The sequence below is a fragment of the Lissotriton vulgaris genome, chromosome 6, assembly GCF_964263255.1.
Source record: "Lissotriton vulgaris chromosome 6, aLisVul1.2, whole genome shotgun sequence".
NCBI classification, from domain to species: domain Eukaryota; kingdom Metazoa; phylum Chordata; class Amphibia; order Caudata; family Salamandridae; genus Lissotriton; species Lissotriton vulgaris.
Window position 1 is genome coordinate 704288219 of NC_141694.1, and position 23760 is coordinate 704311978.

Sequence of the window (23760 nt, forward strand, 5' to 3'; positions counted from 1 at the left end):
AGGGGCGTTTGGGTTCCCGACGATCGTGGTTCTCCCGACCTGTCTAGAACTCTATCAAGTACGTCGTTAAAGTCGCCCCCCACAATCTGAGTCGTGTCCGCTGTTTCCAAAAGTATGTTCGCCAGTTTCTTCATTGCGGTTGCCTGCAGTTTGGGTGGTGCATACACCGAGACCAGAGTGTAAGTACGTCTGTGCCAGATCCCTTGTACCCCCACACATGTCCCCATCGGGTCCCCCCAGGTGCGTGTGATCTGAAAGGGCGCAGTGTTCTTAACCAGTATGGCCACCCCCCTGGAGTCCGCTGTGTACCCCGCATGTCCCAGAACCGTGTACCGTCCCCTAGCTATAAAAGGGCATGTCGTGCCTCGTAGGTGTGTCTCCTGTAGCAGAATGACATCAGGGCCTATACGCTTAAGGAAGTTATTCACTAATCCCCTCTTAATTTTATTACCCATGCCGTTGACATTCCATGTCATTACCTGTAGTTTAGTGTTATCCATCACTGCGGCCATCCATGCTTCCCTGACCCATATCCCCGGGGCAGGGGGTGCGGGCGGACATCTCTCATCAGAAACCACATTGTGTACCTATCGCCATGACTGCATTCCCTCAATGAAGTACCCCCCCCCTTCCCCACTCGAACCAGAAAAACCAGGAGAACAATCCCCACCACCACCCTCCCCACCCCACCACTGCTACCCGGCCAACCCGCCCGTGCAACCATTGACGGTGCGGACCACCAGCTAGCAAGGTCTGTCGCCCCCCCTTGAAACAAACCCCACTAAATTATAACCAACTTTCTAGTCTCTGAGAATATGGAATAGTCAATGCCTACCCCAAAGAACCACAAAAGAATACTTGCGTGTCCCAATTCAAAGTACTGCCTTAAAGGATCACAGTCCCAAACTGTTCATGAATGCGAATCTTGTGTGTCTGGATCTGTCGCCTCTGTGTTCCCATTTTCCCCCCGTTCAAGCTCCCTTATAGCCTCTGCCAACGGGTGTTGTGACTCCTCCGTCTGCCTTTCAATGTCCGAGGGGGTCGCATCTTCCTCTAAGTCCGATCCGGTCTCAGACCTCGGGGGTATGCTCCCGGGTCCTGGTCCCCCTGCAGAGTCCTCGCTATGATTACTGACGGTGTCTGCTTCCCTAAATTAAACAAAAAGGTCTCTGTTTCCAGATACCAAAGAACCCAGCTCAAAGAAAATAGTACAGTCAGCACACAATGGGGTTGACCGTGCGGTATATGTTAATGTGTGTAAAAAAGGGAGAATTGCTCCTTTTTTAGGTGTCCCCTCACTCACCGGGGTTGCCCCACGGTGACATGCTTCATCATTGGGGCCATCCCAGTCCTCTACGGGCTGGGGCGTGCTACGACTTGCGGAGTTACGTAGGAGCACTTTTAAGGACTATGTGTGGTGCATGTGTTATTGTGGGGAGTGGACTATGTGTTGTAAAATAAAAATACCTGCCCAGTAGGTTGTCAATAAACTTTATTCTGGCCTCTAGGTGGTAATATTAAAAACGGGGTAGGGAGATAGGCTATCCTAAACTCAATGTGTTCAGATGTTCCTATCAACTCCTATCGTCGATACCGCCCGCATTCAGGCACCTACTTGTGTCCCTCCGGTCCGGACCGGAGGGACACAAGTAGGTGCCTGAATGCGGGCGGTATCCGGTGCACAAAGTTGCTAGGATATCGATACCCCTCCGACTCCATGAGGCCCAGTTAGGTCTCTTGAAAAGAACCACGTGTTTTCTGGAAACAAAATACGTAGGTATTATCTGCATGAACTTAATAGAGTTTGCTGCATTTAGAAATTAATTCTGGTAAATCCCAATTGGAAAGTTAAGGAGTGGCGAACACAGGGCTGGTCCCTGTGTAGTCCTGAAGAAGTGCTTGGGGTATGCACGAAACATGTCGACGATTTTCTTTGAGCTGGGTTCTTTGGTATCTGGAAACAGAGACCTTTTTGTTTAATTTATGGTTTGGAGGTCGAACCTAGCTGACTATCCTCTAACTCCCCTTCCTATATGGTGTCTGCTTCCCCTCGGTCTCCTCTCGTCGATCCCTGCTGTGCGGGGTATGGAGTGAGTTGCGTCTTCCGTTTTGCCCGCTGACGCCTCGACCTCGCCGTTCTGGATGGACTCCTCCTGAAGCTGGCTGCCGCCATTTCCTCCCTGATCCTGCGGCCTTCCTCTTCTGCCTCGTGCAGCATCGGTCTCTCCTCCAGCCAGTGCCATGCTTCCTCTGGGCGGTTAAAGAAGAGAGACTTGCCTTTGAAGATGACCTTTAACTTTGCCGGGAAAAGCAGCATATAGGAAATGTGCAGGTCTCTCAATTTTGCCTTCACCGTGTCAAACGAGCGGCGCTGCTTTTGTACCTCCTGGCTATAGTCCGGGAAGATCATGATTAAAGTGTTCTCGAACCTGATCTCCCCCATCTTACGCGCCTCCCGTAGGATGAGGTCTCTATCAGCATAGTTAAGAAATCTGGCGATAATCGGGCGCGGCCTCGCCCCTTCGGGTGGTTTCGCCAAGAGGGCCCTGTGCGCCCTTTCAATGACGAAGCAGTTTGAAAAGGAGGCCTGTGGAAACGTGGACAGTAACCATGTGCGCAGGAAGGCCGCTGTATCCGCCTTCTCAATCCCTTCTCTCAGGCCCACGAAGCGGAGGTTATTTCTTCGCGCCCTGTTTTCAGCGTCATCCACGCGCCACAGTAGGTGCCTGTGAGAGGCCTGTAGCTCCGCCATGTCTCTCTGGAGTGTCGTGATGGAGTCCTCTGCCTCCGAGATCTTAGTTTCGGCCGTCCCCACCCGGTCTTTCAGGTTCCGGAAGTCTTGTCGGAGCAAGAGGACCTCAGACCCCACCTCGCCGATCTTAGTCTCCAGGGCCGCCCTTGAATTTTGTATATCTGACCTCGAGGCCTGTATGGCTTCCAGGAGCATGGCCGTGTCCGACGGCTTCTCCTTACCCCCCAGTGGCCAGGTCTTTCTGCGTTTTGGGAGTGGTGAACGTCTCCATAGTTTCCTGCCTGGCCGACCTTGGCGCTGGGTCTTTCCTCACCATTGTCTTTTCAGGGCCCCTCCGCCGGCGTAGAGCAGGGAGTGTCTCCTTGGGCCTAGTTCCAGTGCCACTTCGGATCGCCCCGCCGCAACATGGACGTAACTCTTGACTACGGCAGACGATTTCTCAGTAATAAAAACTGGAAATTCTATCCATAGTGTCATGTCGTCCCGCCTGACCCTGTTGTCGGACAGGACAGGCGGACAGGAAACGGGAACCGGAAATGAGGTAGACAGGAAAAGGTAGTCTGTAAGCTAGTATGATACTAGCAGGGAATAAAGAAGCACGTAACCAGTTACCTCTGCCTCGGTGTGTTTATTTCAACGAGCGCTGCGACAATGGCGACGAGGGTGGGATCTCCATAAAAAACCCCACACGCAGCACCATCGCTCAGCCATCCTGTGTGGCCGACCACCGAACCCTGCAGCACCGATCCTGACCGCGTGGAAAAGAGCGCGAAAGTCAAGGTGCCTCCAGCCGTCTGCCGGAACGCCAGAGAGCGTATGCCAGAGCGCTACTCTGCGTGTGCCCAGACACTGCTTGCCGAGAGAGACGCTACTCCGTGGGAGACGAGCGCGTGTGCCGGGCGCTGCCACCACGTGTGCCTCAAGCTGCCTGCAAGCTGCCTGCCGGAGGGTCGGAGCGCTGCTTCGTGTGCGTCCGGACCCCGCCCGCCGAGAATGACGCTGTCTGCAGGTAATGAGCGCGTGTAACCGAGCGCTGTTACCATTCAGCCTCAGAGTCGAGCAGTCGGCTCCTCACAGCGCCGCAGCGCCGGAAAGCAGCAACCGCCCCCCCCCCCCCAGACACCAAGGGAGAGAGTTGAAGAGGCCGGCTAAACGCGAACACAAAAAAAATACTAGGGCGAGTTCAAACCCTGCCGACTACCCTGCGCGCCTAAATATATATATATATATATATATATTCAGCCTCCAGCCAACACGAGGGAAATTAAGAGAGTTAAGAGACATCATGTCTCGAGCGGCGGCCATGTTGGGGTCAGGCGCCAGTGCATGAAATCAGACCACACACCTTTGACGGCGGCCATTTTAGGGTCAGGCGCTGTCCAAAAACCAAGAAACTGGCTGAAGAACAGGGCGGAAAACGCACGCCCAGGGTACAGAAGGACCCCAGAACTAAGAGAAACGACGCCCAGGGTGCAGAAGGACCCCAGAACTAAGAGAAACGAAATCTGGACTATCTACAAATTAGTCATACAGGGCCAGTCAGTTACAAATGTCCAATACGAGCCCTGACAGCTCATCAGGGGTGAACGACGTAGCAGGACCAGCAAACACAGGAGGCCCAGTCCCTCCAGTTAACACGCACACGATGGCCACCAACCCTATTGGAGCATCGTTCATGCGCCAACCACAACCACTGCCACTGACGCCAGGAAATAGCATGGGCCCCACGTGGAAAACGTGGAGTGAAGACTTTGAAGATTACATGGTAGGATCCCTGGTGCAAGACCCCAAGCAAAAACTAGTGGCTCTAAGAAACCTGATAGGCCCGGACATTGCACAAATCATCAAAGAACTACCCAACGCAGCAACTGCCAGCTATGAAGAGGTAAAAGTTGCCCTTGACAGGCGCTTCCTTCACAAACGCAACGTAGATTACGAGCGCCATACGTTCAATCTAGCAACGCAAGAAAAAGACGAATGCATGAGTGATTTCATCATGCGCATAAAAAGACTAGCGCGATACTGCGACTTTGATAATTTTAAAACAGAGGATGCTCTGAGACTCCGCATTATTGACGGATGCCAATCTGAAACTCTCCGCAGGAGACTCTTAAAGAAACCGTACACGTTAGAGGAAATTGAGGAACTAACGAGAATCAACGATCAAGCAGAGGACTACGCCAAACGGATGGGAACACAAAAATCATCAGACAGGAAAGACCAGGCTCTGCGAGTCCAGGCACACAGATCCTCCAAGACGACCAGGCATACGTCAAAATCTCACAAGTCCCACACCACCCGAAAGACATCGTCCAAACAGAGTTCGCGACACACGAAATCCACGAAGTCTGCGCCCACTTGCTACAGATGCGGGCAAGACTACCCACACTCAGGACAGTGTCCCGCGATAGGTCAGAGATGCCACCGTTGTGGAAGAGATAACCACTTTGAGATCGCATGCCAAGCCAAACAGTCGAATCACAGGTCGTCGGCCAAAAGACATGACACACGTCATCATGCACGAGCAATAGAAGAGAGAAGAGGTCGGTCATCCAGCTCGTCAAATTCCAGTGTCCAGTCAACATACTCCCATCAATCCAGAGGCCGCTCCGGAAGTGGTCACCGTACCAAGCACCACATGACTGAATCATACCGGTCACATAGAGACACCTCCAGTGAGTCATCATCACGCACTCCTACATCACAAGACAGTGATGAATACATCTGTATGGTATCAGACCCAGACCGATTGAAGCGATATCCAAAGCTTGACATCCTGATAGGCGACCACCCAGCAAAATTTGTCCTAGATTCTGGAGCTTCCTTGAATTACATCTGCGCCCTCGAATACCACAACATGAAGCAGAAACCTAAACTAGAACCAGCTGCTGTTCGCATATTCACATGGGTGTCACGCAAACCGCTACCTTGCCTGGGTCGGTTTCACACCACTCTCACATTCAAGGATCGGAAAATTGATGCTTTCATCCACGTAGTAGAAGGGCCAGATGTAGCAGACTGTCTGCTCAGCTTACCCACAGCAGAAAGACTCAAACTCGTAGAACTTTTATACATGACCGAAGATGCTCCCGACATCGTAGCAAAATTCCCAAACTTATTCAAGGGTCTCGGAAAGTTGAATCACTTCAAGGTAAAACTACACATCAACGAAAACGTGACACCTATTGCTCAACACCATAGGAAGGTGCCGTTTCACCTACAAGCCGTCGATGACGAGCTCCAAGACCTGCTTCAAACAGACATCATAGAACGCACGACAGGACCCACTCCATGGGTATCGCCAGTCGTGGTGGTCCCCAAAAAGGGACAGGACAACAAGGTCAGACTGTGTGTCAACATGCGCGCGCCCAACACCGCTATCGAGCGGGAACGTCATCCTGGGCCCCACATCAGCGACATGATCACAAAACTAAATGGCGCCACAGTTTTCTCCAAACCTAAACAAAGGTTACCACCAGTTGGAGCTACACGACAAATCTAGATATATCACGACCTTCACCACCCACCAGTGCCTGTTCCGATACAAACGCCTGAACTTTGGCATTTCCTCGGCCGCCGAGATCTTTCAAGAAGCTATCAGACGAGTCATACAGGGCATCCCAAATGCCTTTAATTACAGTGATGATCTACTGGTATTTGGAAAGGACCAAACTGAACACGACACCGCGCTGGATAGGGTCTGCCCCGCATTACTGACCGCAAACCTAACACTCAACGCCAGCAAATGCGAATTCCACAGAGACACTCTAAAATTCTATGGCCACATATTTTCCAAAGAAGGAATGAGACCGGACCCTGAAAAGGTAGCAGCCCTTGCCGACACTCCAAAGCCCAGAGACGTGAGTGACCTTCGCTCTTTCCTTGGAATGGCAAGCTATTGCGCACGGTACATTCGAGATTATGCCACAATCAGCTATCCACTACGAGAGCTCACTCGTCAAGGTCAGCCATTTGAATGGACTGAAGCATGCCATCAAGCCTTCACTGAAATCAAACAAGCTGTCGGGTCTGCCATCAACCTGGCGTACTTTGATACGAAGAAGAAAACAGAAATCACAGTAGACGCCAGCCCGGTGGGTCTGGGTGCCATTCTAGCCCAGTACCGTGAAGACTCTGATCAGCGGCACATCATCGCATACGCAAGCCGCAGCCTCACAGACACTGAAAAGGCGTACTCCCAACGGGAGAAAGAAAGTCTAGCTGTCGTATGGGCGTGCAAGCACTTCCACCTTTTTGTCTATGGCAAACATTTCACGATCATCACACATCAGGCACTCGTCACAATCTTTGGAAACCCCAATGCGAAAATGCCACCGCGCATCGAACGATGGGGCCTCCGCTTGCAAGACTACATATTCACCATTGTCCACAAACCAGGAAAAGCTGAAAACCCAGCTGACTTCATGTCCCGCCACCCACTACCTGGTAGGCGAGCTGCACTCTCTGTGGCGGATGAATACCTTCACTTTGTCGTCGACACAGCATGTCCTCCCATAGTTCCAGTCGAAGCCATACAGGAAGCTTCTGCACTTGACCCCCTCGTGCAAGCCATAATGACTCGCATTCGCACTAACTCATGGAGGGACGTGAAACAGTCCTCTCAAGACTCTGCTCAACTGCGTCAAGACCTCGCTGCATTTCAACGGGTGCGTGACGAACTTTCCATTAGTGACAATGGCCTCCTCTTGAGAGGGGGGAGGATAGTAATTCCGCACAAACTACGCCAAGGAGTCGTCAATCTGGCACATGAAGGCCACAGAGGCATCAATGCGACCAAGAAAGCCTTGAGAGAACGTGGTTGGTTCCCCTCCCTTGACAACATGGTAGAGACAACCCTGAAAGACTGCATGACATGTCAGATAGTCAGCCGAGAAGAGCCACCGGCACCACTGCAAATGTCGGAACTGCCGGAAGGAGCCTAGCAACAAATTGCAGTCGATTTCTTTGGATCACTACAATCAGGGCAATACATCATTGTTGCCATGGATGAATATTCTCGATTTCCATTTGCACACCTAATATCATCTACCCGGGCAACCACAGTGATTCCTGTGCTTGATGAGATATTCGCAGCCTGGGACATCCCACTGCGAGTAAAGACAGACAATGGGCCCCCCTTCAACGGGCATGAATTCACAAATTTCGCAACCCATCTAAACTTCAAACACCAAAAGATCACACCACTATGGCCGCAGGCAAATGGCATGGTGGAGCGATTCATGGGAACACTTAAAAAGGCAATTCAGCAAACTGAATCATCCCACCGGGACATCCAACAGACACTAAATGAAGTACTAAGAGCTTATCGGAACACGCCACACGCCACCACTAATCAGTGCCCAGCTACGGTGATGCTAGGAAGAACACCTCGAACCAGAATACCTATGCTAAACGCGGCCCCACAACAACGACCAATCACCGTTGATCACAATACTCTAGTTGAAATCGATCAGGCAAAGAAGAACAAGATGAAGACATACGCCGACCGGCGTAGACATGCCAGAGACTCCAACATCCAAGAAGGAGACTGGGTAATAGTAAGGAGCGACCGCCGAGCCAAGGCAGACAGTCGATATCTCGATACCCCCTTACAGGTCATCCAGAGGAAAGGAACTATGATCACAGCCAAAGCGGATCACAAACAGATAACAAGGAATATATCACATTTCAAAAAGTGTACCAGGTGTGATCGACATGAGACCTCATCCAGCCAACTCTCAAGCGAGTTGTCTAACTAAAGCGATGACAGTGATCAGAACCACCGTAGCGACCAGAACCACAGTCCCCCACGAATGGTGGAACCCATAAACCTTCACAGTCATGCACCCAGGCGAGAGAAGCGCCCACAACGTCTGATCAGAAAACCTCGACGCCTCGTAGAGGAAATGTAGAGGAAATGAGACTTTGCAAAACAGGGGAGATGTCATGTCGTCCCGCCTGACCCTGTTGTCGGACAGGACAGGCGGACAGGAAACGGGAACCGGAAATGAGGTAGACAGGAAAAGGTAGTCTGTAAGCTAGTATGATACTAGCAGGGAATAAAGAAGCACGTAACCAGTTACCTCTGCCTCGGTGTGTTTATTTCAACGAGCGCTGCGACACATAGGACCCACATTTTTTTCTTGCAAAAATACCACAGCAGAAATTTTTCTTGCAACATCCATTTGAATGACCTCAACAATAAGTCTAGTAATCCTTTCTATCAACCAAAATTTAGTAGGGGATTAAAAGGCATACCTTTGTGAATAATGCCACCGTATTGCAAACATTCATGTATATTACTAGTTGTGAATTGTACACCAATCACTATTAATTGACAGCGGACTTCCTTCTTTACAAACCCCCTTTTAAAAACAATAGAACTTCCTCAGTGACGATTGCCTTTAGTATAAATGCATAGATGACATGAAGCAGTGGTGGCAGCATACTGTGTTCTTTAAATCCATTGTCTGACCAGACCCTTTTCTCTGTTAAGGAGAAGCGAGTCTTTTGACTCCTCGGGAAAAGTTCTACCGTGTTGTGAAACCTGAACCTTGCATTAACCTCCTGTGTGCATGTTGAATGCGTGTATGTGCAGTGAGTATGTAGCACATGTGGTAATAGGATTCTGTATGTTGCAGGAGCCAAAGTACTGGGTAAGCGTGGTCCAATTGCCCCTGGTTTTAGCACGTAGCAAAATGGAGAAAGAATCCCGCTTCTACCAGACAATGGTGTATTGCCTGCATTCCTGTAGCTTGAGGGCGGAGACCCAGATAACGAGGAGGAGGAGGAGGAGGAGGAGGTGGGAAGGGGGGGGGGGGGCGGGGGGGGGTTGGTTAAAATTCAATGAAGACCACCTTAGCAAAGGGAACCTAATTAGTTGTTTGTGATTACTACCATTTGGTAGATGGTAGAGGTTAAAGGTGGGACAGCAGTTTCTGTCGAGTTTTTGAAGGTGATGAAGTTTTTAGGCAGAGTATGCCCTTCTTTCTGTCTTTGATTACTGCTTCAAGAACGCTGGTGACAGGCATGTGGGGAGACCTCACTCTTTATTGTGCCCTTGTTTAGGATAATCCTGCTTGGAGCCAGTCCCATTGCTACCAGTGGCGAGATCTATCGATTTGCAAAAAAGCTGTGCTTTGAGAGCAGCCCGTAAATTGCATTTGAAAGAAAAACAATTAAAACTGGTTCTGAAGCATTAGTCATTGGAACCACATCCCTGCAGGAGAATGTATTTGTATTTATTATATGCAACTTCTACCAGGCAAATCTATTTTCTAGGCACAGTAAGGTGAGGAGTGAGAAGGATAGGCATGAGAGCATAGTTAAAGAGTGAGCAGGTAAAATGAAAAAAGTGAATCAATGAAGGCAAAGTAGCTGTAGGACATTATTTACAATTCAAGGACGAGACCATATAGCAGAAGGCAGATTAATAGTTATCCATTACAGTGTTATGTTTCTTGTGAGATGTATATTTAGGTGGGATCCACACCAACCCTCTTTGTTCTAGTCCCAAGTTCTTCTTGACCAAGGAAGGGGGTGCTCTACAGAGTACTTCAAGAGCTGCTATGCAACCAGAAATTATGTCTTCCTGACAGCCAGGGAAACTGGCTCTGGAATGGTGAAGGCACATCCCCTGAAGTCTGCACTTTGTTCTGGAGGAGCTGAGGGTCTGCCTTAAGTGACTAGATGCCTGCCTGCCCCCTGAGAGAGGCAAGTAATGTGTCTGGACCGGCAGGAGGAAAAACTGTCCAGGTGGAGAAGCACAGCAAGATCCCAGGATGTCAAGTAACAGAGAAAGCTTATTCATCAAAAGATCAAAGGCAGGAGACTCCTGTGTTTTGGAGGGATCGTCCTGGACGCGGCCTGCAGTTTTCCAAGGAGCTTCATAAAACTGTATTGGAACAAGTATCACGTCACCTCACAGTTTGCCGTGGGCTTCAGAGACTGGTGGTGTTGTTGCTGCTGACCCTGTGAGTGAAAGGAATGTCCCTGCCAAAGTGTGAAGCCCTGATCGGATCAGAGGCTGCAACTGCCAGAAAGACACCACCATGAGAGATTCAGCCTCGAGGCTGCAACTGCCACGCCAGAAAAACTCTCTGCAGCCAGCCTGGAGAGGGCCGATCTCCCCAGCTTCCTTAATTCGATGCATGGCTGCCAGTGTGGCCTCCATCGAAGACAGGATGCTGCCATGAAGTCAGGAACCTGGATTGCGTCCACTCCACTGCCTTCACTGCTACGATAACCAGCAAGTAAAATGCAGGGCTTAGCCTACATTGGGGACAAGAGACTAAATGCACACAGATGAGACCAACACCTAACCTTAATACTATTTGCTGAAGGGGTAAAAAGACATTGAACCCAGTTGCTCATTTGATCTGTGAAAGTATTTAAGCATAATAAATATATATACATGAAAAGCCCAGGGTTAGGCATTACGTTTTTGAGTCTGTTGGTTGACTGTTGAGTTCTGAACTCTTCTCTCCCATCCTGCCTCCCTGAGAAGTTAGTGACTGCTCGCCATCGGTACCCTGAGAGTCAAGTGCAGAAAAGGATGTACCTCGCCCAGTGTGCAGAGCCATAGTAGGAGGGACCCGGTTAAACCAGTGGCAGACAACCTCATCCACCACATTTAGAGCTTAGTAACCCTGTGGTCACCTTCGCCCGAAACTTGGTCTGCCAGCTTCATTGCATACGCTGTAAAGTTAATCACTTTTGTCATTCTAATAAACTTATTGAAGCAGAAAACTCTGGCTGTCTTAGTCATAAGCCAGGTTTGTGAGCCAGTCATCTGTCTGATTCAGTGAATTAAATTTTTTTCCCTTTCTGAGCAAATTTGAAACTTCTGAAAGTGTCTTACACAATGCTTCTTACATGCTTCTTCTTTTCTGAGTTGTAGAATACAACCGAGATTTCCCGGTGTGCAAGGAACCTTCTGCAGTGTGATCGGATGCAGATAGTCGCCCGTCTCAATAATTCCTTTAATCAGATTTGGGAGGATTCTAATTGTGCACGTAAGTTAACTTAATTGATTTTATGTATTGGTTCTTTTTCTTCAGTTTTGTGAGAAAACAGACAAAGTAATTGTAAAGCTTCAACGTTGACTCAATTTTGACTTCATGAAAGTGACAGTAGCAAGTAACTATTGGGTCATTTCGTGACTGCAAGGTACTTAATCTGTCACTGTTGACTTTGCCAATGCTGAAAGCTATTGTAATTGGCAAGGCCAATAGAGTTGACAGGTTATGTTAAAAGGTATAGAAAATAAAACAGTGGTTTCTATAGTTTCAAGATGGCCTTTGCGTTGCATGACACAACATGAGTTGCATCATAACGTCACGTTACATCACATTACACAATGATATGGTCACTTAGAATGTACAACAAATAATGTTTTCTACACTTCAAAATGGCCGTTGCCATGCATGACTGGACATGTGTTGCCTTGTCACATCATGCTATGGCCATCTAGAAGTATTGAAAACAATGGTTTCTTTTAAGTCACATTGATGCTGCTCCGTGCCATCGAACTGACCATACATGCACACAACACGCCCTTCGTTATCCACCGTACAATCAATCACCTTAAATGGCAACCCCAGGCATATCCATATTAGAACATCACATGCATATGTTGAAAAATCTGTACTATAAAGCTGTCCCTTCCATCTGTGCTGTAACTATGCACTCTTGTGCTCTGTGAGATGTGTTAATTATAGAATTGCTATGTATGTTTCAAACAGGAGTGTTTTTGATGTCTGTTGGCAGGGTTGCCTAATCCCCTGATGCTTCAGGTAGGTCTTCTCTAAGCATCATGTGCTCTCATTGACTATTTGTTTCAATATAGACTCCCATGTCTTTGCACTATGGGCCCCAAAGCTCTGCCAGTCCCTCTGTCTAAGCAGGGTGAAATACTATATTTGTGGGCACAGCTGTGGGGGCCTCTTAAGTCCACCTCTCTTATCATGTGTTTTCCGGTCGTGATGATACTGATAGTTTTCATCGTTCGGCAGCCGTTATGACAACCTCTTTGCACTCAGTTGCTGTCTGGGAAAGAGTAGGCACACTGTATTCTTCGTGTTTGCCAATTCCGTCGCTAGGGTTGCTCTGGTCTCGGGTCCAGGCAACCAGGTGATCATGATTCTGCTTCTCTTGCCAAAAGCTCGCACCTCATTTAGGTCAATAAAGAACAATGTCTGGTCATCTTTGTGGGGAACAACAGCAGATTTTGCAGCCCCCATTTTCTGCAGTTTCACCTTTACTGTGCAAAAGGAGTTTCTCTTTGATGTGTTGCTGACATGTAGTTGGGAAGATAAGCACCTTTGAGTTATCCATCACCATTGGTCCCTGGACATGGCCTTCCTCAGTGATCACATCCCTGTCTCAGACGTATAATAACTTGGCTGTGATTGCTCTAGGTGGTTCTCCTGGTTTGTCAGACCGTGTCAAAATTCTGTGCTCATCCGACTAAAGAAGTTGGTCAATCCATTTGGGTACAGGGTCTCTTTGATCCATTTCTCCAGGAAAGCCCCTGGGTCGTTTCCTTCTTTGCCCTCATAGAAACCCATGAACTTCAGATTGGTGCATCTACCTTGGGCATCTTCAGCCCGGTACTCAAGGAACCAAACCATTCAGCATATCTGTATTGTTCGCTTTGAGCAACTTCTGGACTGAGTTCCACTACACAGTTCTCCATGCTGATCATTCTTTCAGCCAGTTTAATTTGATCTGTTCTCAACAAAGTAAGGCCCAGCACCACAAAGCCTATTTTAATTTCCAGTCCATCTTTTCAACTCAATTATGGCCTTCATTATAGAGTCTAAAGTAGTAGGGCTTTACAGCCACAGACTCCATCTGCTCAGCATTTTGAACCACATTGCAGCTGTGTTGGGCTATGGTTAAGTCGTCGATACCCCTTTTTTCCTGCACATGATTTGCTCATTTTCTTATTGTACACTGAATGTATAAAGTGCATTGCAGTGCTGGTTCACCTTTGATTGCGTAGGGTGCTCAAGCATAACCCACCTCTAGAATCCAGCATCTGCTCCTTGTCTAACAAAATAGTGACAATGCACGTTTCCGATTCGACCTATACCATGGCCTGCACTGCCCACTGCCTTGCCATTCACGCCAATCACTTCCTCATACCACAGGAGTAGCCCACTTCAGCACAAAGATACCCTATGCAATGCTTCCTCCAGCCCCCAGCTCCTTGGCATGGCCTATAGCAGCGTGTCTGGGCCTTCACACCCAGGTTTTTGTGTCACAGGCCTTCTCTGAGATCTCGTCTAACCTTTAGTCAATCCAACACAGGCTGCAGATTGGACCGCATCCATTGCCCAGGACTTTTAATGAGATAGTAGTAACCAGTAAATGAGCTTTTACCCACTCCCCATATGAAGATACCCACTTGTAGTGCTTCTGACGGGTCCTTACCACATCAGTTCATCAGGTTTGATCTGTCCCTGCACACCCTTTTCATTACAGAGATCAGCTGATACCCATTACTCTGGTTCTCAAGATAAGCAACAGTCAGTAAAACTATTGTGTGATAGCTAAAAAAAATGCTCAGCAACATGTGCCAATTGGGTCTCTCTTGCAGCAGCAACACCTGAGATTCTGTGGTCATCTGTAGTGCGCAGGGACCCTGCCTCTTCCCCTTGGTCGGCGCTCTGCTCCGTCTCAGGCTTCCAGATGGACTCCTTACATCACAATTGTACCTCTGCCCCGGGGCCAAGGAAGATGTTGTCCTCCATGAGCAGACCACATGCCCTGTATTAAATTGCTCTGGGCACTGCACTCTGCTCCGAGTACCAGTATGAGGTGCTTTACATGGCAGGTGCCATCTTGTTTTTCATGCCTCTCCCATGCTCCGCAGCAGTCTTACAATGGCGGCCACTGCACTTCCACATTTCCGGCAGCAGTAGTTATTGTTGCAAGAGGCTTTTGAGTTTAGCTTAGCTGTAGAATTCTGTAGGATTTTGGCCTGCCCCTCTGGAGCTAGCGCAGCGCACATCTCATGCCGTCCGCTCCAGAGCGGCCTCCTCATTGATAACTATTGTTCAGTTAGTCACCAGCAAGTTGGTCTACGGGACACCCTCTACACTGGGATCACCAAGATGCTCACTTGAAGAATACAAGCCATTCAGAACTCAGCAGCAGACTCATCCTCAACTCGCATCACACCACTCCTCTGGGAGCTCCACTGGCTCCTGATACATAAAAGTGCTAATTTCAAGCTCCTCACGTACATGTTCAAGGCAGTACATAGCTTACACCCTACCTACCTGAACAGTCGCTTCTCCAGGAACCCAGACACTTCTGCTCCACAGGGCTCCTACTCCATCCTCACATGCACAGTACCAGATCAGGAGAAATGACGTTCTCTTACATCAATCAAGCATGGAACTGCCTTCCCCTCTACATCAGAGCCTCCTCCTCTCTTCTTGAATTCTGCAAGAAGACCTTGCTTTTCAGTTAACCATCCTACCATAGGCAGGGCTAGGCACACACACTTGCTGAGTGTCAGGCTACCCTTGCGGGTGATCGTGTACTTTACAAATACACATAACAGATTTACATATGGGGAGAGTGGTATCCTGGATGCATGGTTGCCTGTAAAATGTACTATTTGACCCAATTTAAGAAAACCGTTGGAAAATCCAAGAACCCCCATTCAGGAAATATGGTTTTCTCACTTTGCTTGCTGCAATTTAGGGCAGGTAATATACCCCACCACAGTTTTAAATTTCATCAACCATTACTGTTTCTCTGATATGCAAGACTTTACACTGTTGTGTGACCTAGCGGCACAGCATCCAAGGCTGTAAGCCAAAAATGAAGGCTCTCCTTTACATACGTCCTGCCTTTCCTGTGCTTTTAGTGAAGCCGCCACTGTGGTGGCTTAGGTGAAGGCACTGATCCTTTGCGTAGCTAATACCCTGTTTGATGCACCCACTCTGATTTTTTTCTGCTGAAAACTCCCATAGCTGGACTAAGAAGTAATAAACTAATGTTAATATTTTTGGTTACCTTTTAGGTCTCGCCTAGTGAACGCAGTGCATGTGCTGCTTCACCTTGGCGAGACTATTGTTGTCGGTTTGGTGCGCGAAGGGAGACAAACCATGTGCCTGCACTGACAGGCGATGTGCACGTGCATGGCGTCTCCTCTCTGCCTCACACGCTCCCACCGCGCGCTCCCACGCTCCCACTGCGCACTTGATATAGAACAGCCGGTTCTCCAGACTAATTGTGAGCCTAGAATAACTTTTCTGGGTCTTGAGGCTGGCCACGCAGCCACAGGCATCACATTGTGGGGGGAAGCTTTCGGTACATTAAGTTATTCTGATTTGCACTGTACCTGTCAAATAGTGCTCTTTGATGGGGCAAAGCTGGGCTTTATTGGTTTGCTTTCTTGTACGCTTGTTTCGGGTTGTATGCAAACTCTACTGTGGAGGTTGCAGCTATGACTGATTTATTTGTGTTTTTATTCTCTGCAAAAACAGGCGCTGGCTGAAATAACACTGTAATGAATTGATAACAATAAAGTTGATAGGTCTTATTCCTCTTCGAGTATGCAAATTGTTTTCTTAGGTGTAATATTGTTGTGTCAGTTAAGGCTTTTATTAACCTATGCATTTAGGTTCCTGCTTACCACTGCTAATGTAGCCCTCTTGCACAAAAATAGCAGTACGTACGTAGAGGGAACAACATTTTCTTAAGTCACATTCTTGCTAGTACAGAACCTAGTCCTAGACCATCGTATGCACAGAATGAAGACACAGACTTGTTTTCATATTTATATTGGATCTCAAAGGCAGATTGGTTCTGGTTGCCACATTTTCTGGGCCAGATGCAGGACCACATCCAGTTTTTGCCACTGCAGGCAAAGTCATATTTTGCGGACTCCCCTGACCCCTGTGTCCTAGTGATCTATGGTCTTTTTAAGCGCTGTATCGCAGTCCCATGCAAGGAAACTTTATTTAGCTTTTTCCTAGAAACGACCTTGGAAGGAGCCTGGTGAGGATATCAGATCTCTCTGCTCCTGCTTTATTATTGCATCAGTAGTCGATAAACAATAGTCGTGTGAATGCCTGACTTTTACATCTTTGTGAGGGATTAGTGTGTGCACCATGTGTACTGTGCAGCACCCCCTCATAATGTACATGCCTCAATGGTGCATGTACGTTTTTTTTTTTAAAACAGATTTTATTGATTGCATGGTGGACACATGTCAAGTAATGCTCTGAGAGCCAGAGACAATCACTAGAAGCAAGTTATCAATCATAATTACATGCAATTTTTTTTTTAGATGATCAAACAATTGAGCAAAACAGTAGAAAAAGGTGGCACAGCCCCGCCCACCCACAGCCCCCCCTCCCCCGCGCGCGCCGCTGCCTGCTCCGCCTGCGTTTTGCATGAAACATATTACACTTGCCAAGCATGCCACAGTGTCCGTACGTATCTCAGGCTGTCGGGCTGTCAAGGGAGCTGAAATACATCTTCCTCAGGAGGTGGTTCCAATTCCAGGCCCCGAAAGTCCGCCCACCTCTTCCATATCTTGTAGTGCTTTCGAGGACAGCCCCTGGCTACATATATTGGCTGTTCCAGGCCCATACAAAAGTCCATCCCATTCTTCCAAGTTATGGGGCTCGGGATGCTTTCCAAGATCTTGCAATGCCCCTTTTGGCCAGGGTTAGCCCCAACAATAGTAGATGACGCTTATTCCGATTGCCCCCCACTCCAGCCAGTACGTGAAGAAGGGCCAGCTTGGGATCTTTCTGAAGCACCCAGGCCAGGGCCTCATTCAAACATCTGAACACCCCATCCCAGAACTTCCTTATGACCCTGCAATCACATACTGTATGGAGCAGTGTACCCTCTTCTGATCCACACCTAAGGCAATCTGGGGATGCTATCAAGCCCGCCCTCCACAATCGCTGCCTAGTGTAATACGTACGATGAAGATACCTGAATTGTATTAGTCGCAAGCGCGTGGAAATGGCCGCTCCCCTGGGTCCCTCCAGCGCCTCCACCCAGTCCTCCTCATTAAGCTCCCCAGCATCCCGCTCCCACGCTGTCCTAAGCTGTGCAAGGTCTGTGGAGCAATGCCGCACTAAGGTTTGATAGATGCGGGATATCTTCTTGTCTGGTAGTTCTCCCATAAAGACCTTGGCCTCGATGGGACTGAATTCTGGTAGGTCCTCCACCCCCTGAAGATATGGAGTAAGTGCATGCTGGAATTGGAGGTATTTATAGAATTGGGTACGTTGCATCTCGAATTCCTCCCGTAGAGTATCAAAGGACTTGAGTACACACCCCGACATAACATCACCTAGAGTAGAGATGCCTATCGCATCCTAACCCCGGAAGCCCACCAGGGCAGCGAGCTGAGGCAATCTACCATTCTGCCACAATGGGGTTTCTAACATTAGAACATTCCACCATCCCATCCTACGCAGGGCCTGCCGCCATACCTGAAAGACCACCTGTGTAATGGACGATAGGGACCTCCGGAGGGATGCTGAGTATAGTAGCGTATGTAGGGAGGCAGTGCCCATCAGGGCTCGTTCCACTGCATATGCTGGATCTCTCCTGTCTGCATACCACCATTCGTTCAGAACCAGGAGGTGGGATGCCTGGTAGTATGACGTAACATCTGATGTGGCCAGTCCTCCTGTGTATGTGGAGCGAAAGCAAGTCCGCAAGGCAACTCGCACAGCGCCCCCCTCCCACAGAAAGCCACTCAACGCCGTGTTAAGGCGCCGAAAACAATCCTGTGGGACCAACACCGGATGGTTTTGCAATTGATAAATTAGGCGTGGGAGCGCCACCATCTTAAAAATGGCAGATCTACCATGGATGGAAAGCGGCATTCTGGCCCATGCCTTGAGGTCCTCCCGTATGCGCTCCCACACCGGGGCAATATTACGCTCCCGGGCCACGGACGCATCCTCCGTGAGAAACCCCCAAGTATTTCACTCCATCTGCGGCCACCTGAATCCCTTTGGCCCACTCTCCAACTGGCTGCGGACCCCCAGAGTCCAGAGGGTAGACTTCCCCGGGTTCATGTAAAGGCCCGATGTTTTGCCAAAAATGTGTAGGATTCGCAGAATGCGAGGCCCCGAGCGCTCTAGATCAGTAGGGAAAAACAGCACATCGTCCGCTTAAATGGCTATCCTATCTGCTACGTCGGTCGACCACTGAAATCCCTTTAGTTGAGCGTCGATCCGCACCCACGCCACAAGGGGTTCCATCGCAAGTGCAAATAAGTACGGGGAGAGGGGGCAGCCCTGTCTCGTCCCCCGCTGGATACTAAAAGAGCCGGATATCCCTCCGCCCACTCGCACCACAGCCGTGAGGTCCGTGTATAAGAGCCGTACATAAGCCAGGAATCGGGGACCAAGATTCAGACGCCCCAATAGGGCAAATAAGTACGTCCAGCTCAGGGAGTCAAACGCCCTATCCATGTCTGCCAACAGCAGCGCAGCCCTTTCTCCCAATCCCCGCCAGGCCGAAATCGCAACCTGAGCTTGCCTGATATTATGCCGAGTGGCACGTTGTGGCATAAAGCCGGCTTGGTCCACGTGGACCAAGTCTGTGATGTGGGGCTTGAGTCTATTAGCGAGGGCCTTTGCTAGTATCTTGGCCTCGGTGTTGAGCAACGAAATTGGACGGTAGGACTCATGTCTCTCCGGGGGGCGCCCTGGTTTCAGGAAAACAACTACCTCCGCATGTCTCCAATCCGGGCCCAGCGTGCCACTCTCACACGCCTCCTCAATGACCGGCCGGAAGTGGGGAGTCAACTGCGTCGCATATTGTCTAAAGAATTCGCTCGGGAACCCATTCGGACCCGGCGCCTTACCCGGGTTCAATTCGCCCAATGCCGTGGCCAGCTCGTCATCCGTCAATGGTCTGTCCAATACATCACAAACCTCATCCGTGACGGCCCTCGGAGGGAGGTCATCTATGAACCTCTGCACCATCTCCGCTTCCAAGCACTCCCGGGGTGTGTATAGGTTCTCATTGTACGAGGCAAAGCTACCAGCTATCGCATCAGGCTCCAAAAGCGGCTCCCCATCCGGGGTAACTATTCGGGGCAGTGGCTGGGCATGCATGATGCCCTGACATAAGCGATGAAGCATCTTGCAAGATTTGTCGCCCCACTGATATGAGGCTAAGTGTAGCAAGCCAGGCCTGTCGGACTTCATCCAACAGTACTGATGTGTATTGTTGTTGCGCCAACACCAGCCGACGCCTCACCTGTCCGCCGTCCTCCCCCGTCCTCTGCGCACTAAATCCTCTAATTCCGCCTCTCGCCGCACAAGGTCCCTACGCTTTTCTCTACGCGCTGCCGCGCACCATGAGATATCAATTCCCCGCAGCGTGGGCTTCATTGCTTCCCACAGCACCGCCGGGGATTCCACTGTGCCCGCGTTTGTGGACAGGAAGTTCGCAAGTCATGTGAGCGCGATATGGGGCCTGCATCAATTGCCAAGGCGACATGCGCCACCTGAACGGCTGCCGGGTGCGACCAGTGTCGACTACGACATATACCGGAGAGTGATCGGACAGTGCCCGGGGTAAAATCTCCGCTGACAGAACCCTGTTGGCCATTACTCGTGGAACAAAGATGTAATCTAGACGTGAGAACGAGTCTCGCGCTGAGGAAAAGTACGTGAATTCCCTACGCGTCCCATGTTTGTACCTCCAGGAGTCAACCCAATCCAACCCTGTGGCCATTGCTTTCAACCGGGTTGCCTGCCCTTCCCTCTCCGCCACCTCGCCAGCAGTGCTTCGCCATCTGTCCCACGAGACCTCCATGACGTCGTTCCAGTCCACCCCCCACAACAGATAGGACAGTGGGCATGTCCACCCAAAGAGACATCAGCTTCTCCACCAGGGCCCATTGTAAGGGGGGTGGTGCATACACACTACCAATGACCACAACCTCGCCCCCAATCTCACCCTGTACGAACACATACCTGCCCTGTGCATCTAACCATGTGCTTCTATGAGTAAAGGGAACTCTACGATGTATAAGAATGGCCACTCCTCGTGACCCCCTCATGAAGCCAGAATGGTAGGCCTGAGTGAAGCCATTTCGCTGAAGGTAGAGCGCTTTGGTGCCCATCAGGTGAGTTTCTTGCAATAACAGTATATCAGTTCCCCTTCTCTTGGCCCAGGCAAACACAGCTCCCCTCTTTACCTTGTCCAGCATCCCTCGCACATTCCAGCTCATTAGGCGTGTCCCGCAAGGGCCTAGCCGTGATCCCCCACTATCTGATGACATTTGTGTAACAGCATATAATTTGTACACGTCCCACTGTAGGCAGCAGAGGCAGTTCCCACCACAGATCGGAAGCAGCATATTGCGCACAAACCCTCCCCTTGAACTAGAACAATCTCAAACCCCAACAACTCCCCCCCCCCCCCATCCCCCCCCCACACCCCACACCTCCCAAACACGGAAGCACCTGTCGTGGTCTGAGTGTGATCTCGGCCCCAACCGGAGCCAGGGAACACCCCCTCCAATGGATCCCCACATCGCAGCCCATGTAGAACTAGGCTGTCGTTCCCTCCCTAACCCTGAGCAAGCGTGGCCTCCAGCCAAAGCGCCCTGGTCATTGTTATCAAGCATATGTTAAAGCAAATGTCAGTTCCCCCTGCATTCAGGGCACATCCTCATGGGCCTCCTGCGAGTCCTTATCTTGACATGTCTTTGATCTTGATTGCAAGCTGCGGCTCGAGCGCGATCTGCCACGGCGCTTTCGCTGGTTCTCAGGACCCCTACCAGAAGGGCCCCCGGTTGAGGAGTCAGACTCCCCTCCTTTTGCTGTGTTGACGCGTACCGTTACAGTCTCGTCCGTCCATCGAAAGACGTCCTCCCGGGTGTCAAAGAAGAAGGTGCAGGACTGAAAGACGACCCGCAACCGTGCCGGGTAGAGCAGAGCATAGGGTAACTTTAAGCCCCGGAGGCGAGCCTTGGCTGCAGTGAACGACTGTCTCTGCTGCTGGACCAACTTCGTGTAGTCTGGGAAAATGAGGATGTTAGAGTTCTTAAACATGAGTTGGCCCTTCAATCTCGCCTGTTTCAGGATAGCGTCTCTGTCAGCATAGTTTAATAATTTGGCAATCATGGCACGAGGGCGCTCTCCCACCGGAGGTTTCTGCGTCAGCGCCCGATGGGCCCTTTCCACTACAAAGCAGCGGGAAAGAGTGTCGGCTGGCATCCATCCCTCCAGCCATTGTGCCAGGAAACGCTCCGCATTACTCTTCTCGCAATCTTCTGGAAATCCCAGGAAGCGAAGGTTGCTGCGCCTGGCGCGTCCCTCCGCATCCTCAGCTCTCGATACCAGACCCTTCTGAGTTCTCTCCAGGGCAACGACCCTCTTTTTTAGGGTAGTCATGTCGTCCTCTACTGCAGATATGCACGTTTCTGCGCCTGTTATGCGTTCCACGGCGTTTCTCAAGTCCTGCCGAAGGAGCATAACATCCGAGCCAACAGCCCGATCTTAGCATCCAGGACATCTCTGGACTGCGTGATCTCAGCCAGGAGCGCAGCATTGTCCGGCACCTGAGCTTGTGCCCCCTTTGAGCCGGCGGCTTCAGTAAATTTGTCAATAGGGCCCTGTTTGCCCTGATTTCCACCTCCACCCCGTGTCATGATGTCTTCGGGGAGTGAGGCCTCCCTCCGGCCTTCGTCCGGTTGAAGTCGCCGCCGACACTGCCCAGCAACTATCACCCACCGCTAGCTGCTCGTGGATGAGACAAAGTGGGACGTCGCCGCTCAGTCACTCCGGAGAGATATGAGCCCGGGACCCGGCCTGACCCCCAATAGGCGACGCGGCTCCGCGACCACCCTGCCCGTCTCTCCGCAGGACGCCGCTCTGACCTGAACACGGGGCCGCTGCTTGCTGGACCTGGGGCAGCCGCCCGCTCGGCAGACGCGGCTCTCCTCAAGTCGGCGCCAGTTCCTCCCTCATTGAAGATGGCGGCCGCTCTCTCCGGCCGTCTTCGTCGCTGGCACTCGCCGAGCGTACTCCGCAGCCGCGTCCCTAGCGGCGCCGCCAGGCGGGGATAACCGCCCTAGGGACCCAGCATCCCCCAATATACAGCAGGGCCGGCACCTCTCCAACACTCGGCGCGGCCCGAACGGTCGGCTCGCGCCGAAAATCGAGGTCCCGGCTTAGCAGGCCGCTTCGGGCAGCTCGTCTCGCGGTCCCCCTCTGGGTCGTCTCCCAGCCTCAGGAGTGGATTCGGGTGCCCCCAGCCGCAGACTTCCGACGTCTCCGGAACCGGGAGTCAAACAGGGTTGCAGGGAACTACAGGAGGTGACCAGGGCTAGGATATCTGGTAAGGATTACTAACGGCTGGTTGGAGCTCCGGTTCTACATGACCGCCATGTTCGCTGGCCAAGCCACGCCCGGTGCATGTACATTTTAACCAAATTCTATGCAATCTCTGTCAGAATGTTGTGCTGGACAAATGGCAAGGATTAAATGCAAGCAAGAAACGAGGCCTACACCTTTTCTGTGGCCAATGCGATCTCCTGGCATCTCCTCCTTTTCTTCCCTTTTCCTTCCTGCAGATGAGTTACCCACCTTTTTCTCCTACTGTCACTCCTTAGGAAGTGACGCATCCCTAATCTTGAAAGGGTGTGGCCATGTCTGATCAGTGAATTGATGAGGTTGTCTGTGTTTTGTTGCCTCTAGATGCACTGGCTAATCTCGTGTTGGCTGAGGTTTTGTCCTAAGGATGACCTCATTGGTGAGGATCTTACTATGGCAGTCTGTCTGGGTGGTTGTTAAGGCTGTTGGATTTTCTAAAGTGAGAGAAGCATCCCATCTCTAAACACTGGTCTGATGCAGTGGAAGCTGCACACTATCTCAATTGGGGGACTCGCATCAGGATGCTATCCGAACATCGATCTGCTTTCATGACAGATCCCTTGAGAACAAAACCTACTCCACTGGTGACCTAAGTGGAGGTTGAAGGACATCTACTGT

General features: G+C 50.4%; 1 protein-coding gene across 1 annotated transcript in view; it reads left to right on the top strand.

Moving 5' to 3' along the window:
- Positions 1 to 23760, top strand: part of OSTM1 (osteoclastogenesis associated transmembrane protein 1) — a 205120-nt gene that overhangs the window by 111166 nt on the left and 70194 nt on the right. Inside the window, exon 2 of the mRNA XM_086926684.1 lies at positions 11652 to 11766. Within this exon, the coding sequence (XP_086782810.1) occupies positions 11652 to 11766 (115 nt within the window). The remainder of the gene's footprint in view (positions 1 to 11651; positions 11767 to 23760) is intronic.